The sequence below is a fragment of the Odontesthes bonariensis genome, chromosome 10 (genome assembly GCF_027942865.1).
Source record: "Odontesthes bonariensis isolate fOdoBon6 chromosome 10, fOdoBon6.hap1, whole genome shotgun sequence".
Classification (NCBI taxonomy): domain Eukaryota; kingdom Metazoa; phylum Chordata; class Actinopteri; order Atheriniformes; family Atherinopsidae; genus Odontesthes; species Odontesthes bonariensis.
In genome coordinates, this window is record NC_134515.1 from 3,673,370 (window position 1) to 3,682,255 (window position 8,886).

Here is an 8,886-nt window from a genome sequence, read left to right on the forward strand (position 1 = left end):
AGCCAGGTGGGGGGACCCTCCACTCTTAAGCCATCCAGGTTGGCACCTGTGTGTTGAACACACACATGCACATGCACAGAGTCACACACTCATAGAGACTGATGCCATACACTGGAGCGGTGGGCAGCCAATCACAAGGTAGGATTGAGGAGGCCCTCGAAGTATTCCCCCCACCTACTCACAACATCCCTAGTTGAGGTCAGCAGAGTACACACATGCATAAAGTCTGATGCCATACACTGGAGCGGTGGGCAGCCAATCACAACGCCCAGGGAGCATGGGGGTACGGTGCCTTGCTTAAGGGCACCTCGGCCATGACAAGGAGGTGGACAGACACCCCTCCAGCTGTCAGTTTCACCAATCTTTGAGTGGTGAGAGTGGGAATCAAACCGCCAACCTTCCAGCTACACTCTAACCACTGAGCACGGCCGCCATTATGATGTCTCATAGAGTAACTATAGTGCAGCCTGCTGTAATTTTACAGAGGGCCCACCAGCCACAGAGCTGAGCACGTTCTCTGAGCGCCTTGATGAGGCTTAAATTTAAGCAGAGCGACAGTCTAGTCATGCCTTAAATGACTGAGAAATGACATAAATTGTTAATGGACTTATTTTAAGTCATGTGCTTACAACACGCTTATCTATCTGACAAAAGAAGAAGAACATTATGTGAATAAGAGCAGCTTAATTGGAAATTCAGCTGTATTAATATACATTTAAACTTTACTGGTTTTAATAAACGATGCAAACAGATTGAGCTTTAGAGCATTTACAGAGCTCTAAGGCCCATTTGATACCAGTTGAGTGTAAACATGCTGGAGTGGTTCCATCCACAACTGCATCATCTGGGAGTGTTAGTCCAGATCTGAGAAGCTTGATTCTGTTCAACTTTGGTTGGACTAACACAATAATACTTTCCCTTAAGTTTCATGTAAACGTGCACGCTGTGGGCAGAGAAGAAGCCCCTAATGTAGGCCCACATCTTTACACAGAAGCCTTCAGCCAGCTGCACCAAAAACATAAAACCATAGAAAGGACACAAGAAACCACAGAACAGAGTGATTCAGAACAGCATTTGGAGGATTTTTATTGAACGTGCAGATAAAGTCTACAGTCGAATTAATAAATGCAGAGTTAATATATGATGAAAAAAATCAGAAATCATAATCATAAGAGCTCTGTTGCTCTGTTTTAATCTGGAAGTGTTTGATTAGAACAGAAAAGAGTGATGAGGCCTGAGATTATCCTTGTTGCTGACATGGCCGGATGCATCACAGCTTCTTTCCACAAATGAAAGGATTTCGATCTGTACATATCTCATCATTCCAGTACGTTCCTCCTACAAATGTAAAGCACAACAGAAGAAATAGGCATTAATCTAGGTTTTCACAGCAACACTGTTCGGGGCTGGGAGGAGGAGTTTTTCTGCTTGTTCGGGGTCTGTGGTGGCTGGGGGGCTGCTGGCCCCGGATGTGTCCACTGCGCCACACCCCAGCGGAGTTGGGGGAGGGATGCGTGTGCTGTGCGAGTGTGTGTGGATGTGTGTTTATTTGTTTATTTATTTTATTATTATTATTTTTTTCAGTATCTGATTTATGGGGTGACAGGGTCTGGGACTTGCTGTCCTCTGCCCTGCTTGTGCTGTTCCTGATGGGGGGAGCATTGCCTCTCCCCGCTGGTCGCGGCTTCACCCACCTGTGGGCCTCCCGGGGCGCCTCGCCAGGGGCACTGGGTTATGCACTCGCCCACTACGCTTGGCTGTCTGGGGCGCCTGGCCCTCTCAGGTATTGGGTGGGGCCTCTCCCTTTCTGTTGCGTTTCTTTTTCTTTGCTCTCCCTCTTTCCCTGTCCCCCGGTCCAGTTTGGCACTATCACATGTTAAGGATTGTAACGTAAATAAATGAATAAGCACTTGATGAGCATCAAGGGGAGCTTTACATTAATAAATCTTCCCTTAGATGGATTTAGGGCTCATTCAGATCCAATCCCTCAAATAGGTGTTTTTTATACAGAGCAGGTAACTGAGATCAGCCTTTGGAGCAAAATGAATACATGTAAAGTTGTCTTTCTGAGGCAAAAACACAAAGCCAAATGACACCTGCTTCTGCTGCAGCCTCCTTTGTTTGACTATGCTCAAGCCAGCACCCATTTTAAGTCCAGGCCAACCATGATGGTGCTCTGGGTTCATCGTAGCCTACAGCAGGTTGAATGACTTAGTTTCATGTTATTTCCTGTAAATAGTTTGTCCACATATCAGTTAAAATGAAGTGTTGATGTTTAAACATTCTGCTGTCACTGCGACTTCATGTGATGTTGACATAAAAAGTGAGAACACTGTCAGTGTCCATATGCTGTCCATAAAAGTGTAGTTTGTACCTCTGAAATTGATCTCAAGACAGTGCTCAGTTCCTCTAAAGTTGCTTGGCTCTCCTTGATGCCAGCGCCTGTAGTTAAAGTGTGATCCATCACTCCACATCCACCTTTTCTCCTGAAAGAGGAAATATAATGTGTAGTATGGAGAAATGTATGACAGTATGATATAATCAGATTTAACAAAGCTGCGACCTGCTGCCTCATAAAAGACCATTTCATAAGAGAGTGTGCCAGGAGTTATGTGTCAACAAAACATTAGAAATGAATAATTGCATTTCATTAATGTAAAATACTCTCACACATTAAGTGGACCTATGTAAGAAAGCCAACACTATTAATTTATTGTTAATTTCTTTATTTAACTGAGTTCTGTTGTGATAGCTTGTTTCTTGGTAAGTTATCTTATGTCCCACGGTCTTGAACGCACCATTCAGATGCTCATTAATACGGTGGCCGACACGTGCAAACGGCGAAACAAATCCAACAGTAAAACGCTGCGAGAGAAAAATGCGCCAATCACAAAAACGACTGGAGCACACGCGCTGCAAACCCCAAAACACATGCAAGAAAAAAACGCACTGCAAACATCAAAACACAACGGAAGTTCGCCAGGCCACTAGGGGGTCTCAACCTGTGGGATAGGTGTTTAAAAAAGACATAAATGACAACGTACCTTTTGACTCTCTTCTCTTTCATTAATATGGTAGATCTCCCATAGTCGATCCCCTATCCCACAGGTCGAGATCCCCTAGTGGCCTGGCGAACTTCCGTTGTGTTTTGAAGTTTGCAGCGTTTCTCTCTTGCATGTGTTTTGGGGTTTGCAGCGTTTCTCTCTTGCATGTGTTTTGGGGTTTGCAGCGCGTGTGCTACGGTCGTTTTTGTGATTGCCGCATTTTTGTCTTGCAGCATTTTACTGTTGGATTTGTTTTGGCGTTTGCAGCGCATTTGCACGTGTCGGCCATCGTAAATTAATGCACCCCACCTGTGTCTTTAACGCGGTGCTGTGGATGTAAGTTTTTCCTCCTGAATCAGCGGCGTCTGTAATTTCCTTTGATTTGACCAAGACTCACCTGAACCTCTCTTGTTTATAGTTGTGTGTAACTGCCAGAAGAGTTTGATAACCTTATACGTTCTAAGTTGGATGCTAACATTGTGTTAATGTGTATTATTTAGACCTGCATCAGCTAATGCTATCTGATGCTGGTGTGTTGTTAAAGCTAATAAGCTGAGTCATGCTGTCTGTGTGCCTTGTGTGATGTGATTTGTTTAGGTTATATAATCCATATGATGTACTTGAGTACTGAATACAGTCCTTTGTGACCTTGGTTATATTATTATGTTTGTGTATAATTTATTGTGTTTGCTAAACTTATGGTTTCTTTGTATTGCTATTGCAGACCACAGCCAGATAAACAAACCAAAAACAGAACATCTGCATCCGTGTTCTTTTACGGGAACACCAACTCCACACCTTGCCACTCTAAATTAGTAACAATCCTGGAGACAACGCCTTCTCTTCTTTTTAACTGATGACATGCTTATATCACACATTAAGTAGAAACCTGATTTGGTAAATTGCACCGTGTAACTTACTGCGACCGCGTCAAAACCTCCAACATAGGTGTGGGGAAGAGAGCCGGTCACTCTCTTAACCAGGCCACTGAGGAAGAGGCTCTCATCAGCAGAGTGGATTGAAGCCAGATTCCCACCAATAGACATGCAAAAATGCTAACAATCAAAACAGAGTGGGGGAAAAAGAGATTTTAGGGAGAGGTGCCTTCAAGTTAGAGGAACATCATGGACATAACTTGCTAGTTAATCTAATTTAGGCAGCACTTTGTGATCATGATGAGAAAAACCTTGTTATGTTAAAGGTTTCTTCCTAATTTCATTGTAAATGTGCAAAGTGTAAAATCCAGTCTGTGTAATATATAGCAATGTTTAAAGTTGGAATTTCCTTTTTCTTTCATCAGGTCAGAGTTGCTGATCACTGCATCCTCTGTCATGTTTTTGTCTTCCTGGGTCAGAATCAAAGCTTTTGCTCGTAGTTTATGGCAGTGAACCAAACCACAAACTGATCCACCAGCATTCCCAGGTGTTTGCTCATAGCCCACATGTTGTTGTTCATGATCAGTTCAGCCATTACAGTGAGCCATAACTTTTAGTTCATCAAGAGGCCTTAATACTCCATCACTTATTCTTTAGTGTTTTTGAACAATTTCAATCAGTGAAAACTGTTAGAAATGTTAAATGCTAACAGTTCTGTTCTTGCTCTCGGTGAAGGAGGACGCGTTTTCTCCCCTACCCTCCCTTTTTTGCCCTGCTTCACCGTGTCTGAGTTTTGTCTTTGGAGCCTCTCTTTACATATCGTACGAATTCAAGAATTATGGATCTGGTCAGCTGGTCTCTCAACGCAATTGATCAAATTTTTTCTAATGCAAAATTGGGGGAAGGAGAACCCTCATGCCCTAGCGGTACATTCTTCGATGGATACTCAATGGACTCCTGGGGGAGTCCATCTCTTTGTCGATGTTGTCAGTCGAGGATGTTGAAGATTTATACACATTTAGATTTATGATTACTGGTTTCCAGCGTTTGAGGGGGTCGGCAGAGCAATCAACACTTAGACTGAGATGTTACGTGAGCAGAATCGGAAGCTGGATGCGACCCTTACACAGGTTTTGGGAGAAAGTTGATCGGTCGGACCGGGCGGAAAGGTCCTGGAATTTGGCTGTACATTCCACAATTTGACTGTTTGGATTCGCCATTGAGACGCACCAACAAAGACTTCAAGGCAGGTGGAAAAAATTAAGAGTCTGCCTGACCCAAACAATTTTGTTATCTCAATCTGGCTCCCCTGTGCTGGCCTTGGCTGCCAGCTGCAACTTCTCCTGTATGTTATGTAAATAAGACGCTCTGCCCCCCCTATGTGCTCCCTCCCCATCCTGAGGACACCTGTGGAAACTGTTTAGGCTGGTTGATAAACTTTCCATCGCATTATTAAGGACAATGGCCTCTGAGACAGTGCTTCATGGACTTACTTGCACACACTCACACGCACACACATGCTCAATGATTAACACACGCAATTCCTACACCTCCTCACCGGTCCCAATGCTTGATGTTGTGTGTATGTGTTGCTTTTTCTTTTTTGTGCTGAGGTTTTTTGCAATCTCAAACTGTATCCTGGTAAGGGTAAAGTGTGTAATGTGATTTTTCTCCTCCTCTCACCTATTGTGGTATTTTCTCCTATCTGGCGGCGCTTATCACTGAGCTGCATGGCCACGGTCACCCGTCTCCCTTGTTTGTTTTTTATGTTGTCTGTCTTGATGGGTGTACTGGAACTTACTTTTCATTATGCTATACTTGTATATGTGTAATGACAATAAATTTGAATCTCAATCAATCTCAAAACAACATTATTTATTTCAGACTGTTTAAAGAATCTGTCATCGTCACTGACAAGAGTGAGAAGAGTTCATTCAAAAAGTTTATTTTTTTGTGGTGAACTTTGAGTAGAGATAAACTTTATATTAAAAAAAATAAGATATCGCTCTGTTACATACCTCTGCATCAATCCAAGTCTTTGTTGTGCGGTAGAAAATGAAACAGCGAGAGCCGAACTGCGTCCAACCAGGAGGACAGCCAGGGGAACAGCCAGGAGGAACTGCCACAGTTGTTGTATTAGACAGAAGATAATAAGTGTAAAATACAGGAATTTGACCCATGATCAAAGCTGCACTTTTCACTCTCATAACTGTCATAAAAATCTTTTTTTTTCTTATAAATATGAACAAAAATCCCCCAACAGCTGTTCAACAGTAAATAAATTATAACTACCAACCTGGCTCATCAACTTCATTCTGGACATATCTCTGTGAACACAAAAGCAGGTTGAAACCAGTAAAGACTTTGTACTTTTCAAAACTATCATATTCCTCTCCCATATTTAGGCTAAAAAAGCTGCAGTTATGAAGCTGACGTCATCTGTTGGAGCAGGATCTGTGATTCAAAGCTAATACTGATATGGAGCGGACGCTATGGTTCTGTAGCATTCCTTTCACTGGTGACACAAATAAAACTCTGAATAAATTACTTTGTGAATACACATTTAATTTCAACGAAGTAAATCATTTCTGAGCACATGTACATCAATGCTTCCGTCTTTACCTCGGTAAGCTAACATGGCCATGAAAGTGACACAGAGTTAATTATACTCACACACTGAACAATCAAGAGGCTGCTGATGAAGCCGAAGAAAACCAAGTTAAAACCTGAAGCCATCTGAGAAGAGACAAAGAAATTAAATTAAGTTACATCTACACGGTTACATGGACAATCACTGACTTTGTCCCACTGCACACGCATGGGAGGAGAATCCAGTTGTGGAATGAAGCCTGTTCAACGGTGTGGACTGTGTGAGAAAATGTTAAAGATATTCTGATACTTCTAACTTTCTCTGTGGGATTTCATCAGACATATTGAACACAGACTGAACTTTAGAGCATGAACAAACCCCCGAGGCCCATTCGAGTGAATACATGCTGGAACGATTCAAACCCCAACCACCTTATATGGTTGTTAGTCTGGTTTTGAGAAACTCGATTTCATACAATTTCTGTTAGTTTCAAGTGTCAATGAAAAATTAAACGTGGTTAAAAATCCGTAAGAAGAGAAACTGTACAGTGTTACCTTTGCAGCAGTCAGTCCAGTGAGTCGAGTCTACCCTCTGAAACGAAGAGAGGATGTACAAAACCTCTTAGAGGATGGATCTTTATATAGTTTCTCAAAATGTGTCAATCTTTTAATCTTTTCACAGATTACCGGCACCACTGTCAGGTGTTTTGTCCTGGAATGAGGAAACATTTGTTTCTTCCTCTTTGTCACAGCAGACCTTGGCGGATACTGAATACTCGGATACTGAAACTGGCTCTTGGGACGTGGAATTTCACCTCTCTGTGTGTTAAAGGAGCCTGAGCTGGTGCGCGAGGCTGAGAGGTCCCGGCTAGATATAGTCAGACTCACCTCAAGCTGAAGAAGGAGTCCGATTGGGCTTTTTGGGTAGGGTGACCATACGTCCGTATTTCCCGGGACATGTCCGTATTTCACTTCCTGTCCCGGGTGTCACGTGAAATACGGACGTATGGTCACCCTACTTTTGGGCCAGTGGGACTCTGGAAGCAGCTGATGGGTAATGACAGGCCAAGCGGAACGCAGCCTTGATGGTTGCTGAGACAAAAACTTGGGCTTGGAAGGAGTTCGGTGAGACCGTGGAGAACGACTTCCGGACAGCGTCGAAGAGATTCTGGTCCACCATCCCATCCGGTAGCTCAAGGGGGGGGAGCGGTGCACCGTTCACACCCTGTATGGTGAGAATGGGGGTTTTGCTGACCTCAACTAGGGATGTTGTGAGTAGGTTGGGGGAATACTTCAAGGAAGGTCCTGGAGGGTCCAACGGAGTTCCCCAACCGGTCTACATGTGTTTTGTGGACTTGGAGAAGGCATTTGACAGTGTCCCTCGGGAAGTCCTATGGGGGGTGCTCCAGGAGTATGGAGTGCCGGACCCCTTGATCTGGGCTGTTCGGTTCTCTGTATGATGGGTGTCAGAGTTTGGTCCGCATTGCCGGCAGTAAGTCGGACGTGTTTCCGGTGAGGGTTGGACTCTGTCAGGGCTGCCCTTTGTCACCGATTCTGTTCATAATTTTCATGGATTTTTGCGGACGATGCGGTTCTGTTAGCGTCGTCGGGCCGTGACCTTCAGCTCTCACTGGAGCGGTTCGCAGCCGAGACTGAGATGGCTGGGATGAGAATCAGCACCTCCAAATCAGAGACCATGGTCCTCAGCCGGAAAAGGGTCAAATGCCCTCTCCGGGTCGGGAATGAGATCCTTCCCCAAGTGGAGGAGTTCAAGTATCTCGGGGTCTTGTTCATGAATGAGGGACGAATGGAGCAGGAGATTGACAGACGGATCGGTGCGGCGTCTGCAGTGATGCGGGCTCTGCACCGGCCCGTCGTGGTGAAGGAGCTGAGCCAGAAGGCGAAGCTCTCGATTTACCGGTCAGTCTATGTTCCTACCCTCACCTATGGTCACGAGCTGTGGGTAGTGACCGAGAGAACGAGATCGCGAATACAAGTGGCCGAAATGAGTTTCCTCCGCAGGGTGTCTGGGCTCTCCCTTAGAGATAAGGCGGTAGCAGGGTTGCCGCGTCTGTCACGGCGGTGTCGCACCGTGACGTCAAAATGACGTTTCAGGCATGGCGCTTCCCTTGAAAAGACGGCGCAGCGTGTTGTCGTGCACCAGTCGATTTTTGTAACTTGTCGGCGCCGAGCACAACGAGTGAGGAGGTGCGTTTGTACAGGCAGCTGTACGAAACTGCAGTGAAACAGCACAGGGAGCACGTAAACTCCCAAAACTGGTGCACAGAGATGGGCAGAACTTTGGGGAAAGAGGGAGAGTTCTGTAAGAATGTGTGGAAGAAGCTACGGGACAGATACGTGAAGGCAAAGAAGAGGGC

General features: G+C 44.8%; 1 protein-coding gene across 1 annotated transcript; it reads right to left on the reverse strand.

Annotated features, from left to right (window-relative positions):
• Window positions 1-1,061: 1,061 nt before the first annotated feature.
• Window positions 1,062-7,131, reverse strand: LOC142390161 (galactose-specific lectin nattectin-like). Its single transcript, XM_075475534.1, has 7 exons — window positions 7,064-7,131; window positions 6,593-6,655; window positions 6,216-6,246; window positions 5,938-6,038; window positions 3,965-4,099; window positions 2,375-2,486; window positions 1,062-1,338 (listed from the first exon to the last, which is right to left on the reverse strand). The coding sequence occupies exons 2-7, from the start codon at window positions 6,653-6,655 to the stop codon at window positions 1,271-1,273; spliced, it is 510 nt and encodes a 169-aa protein (XP_075331649.1). The 5' UTR covers window positions 7,064-7,131; the 3' UTR covers window positions 1,062-1,270.
• Window positions 7,132-8,886: the final 1,755 nt, after the last annotated feature.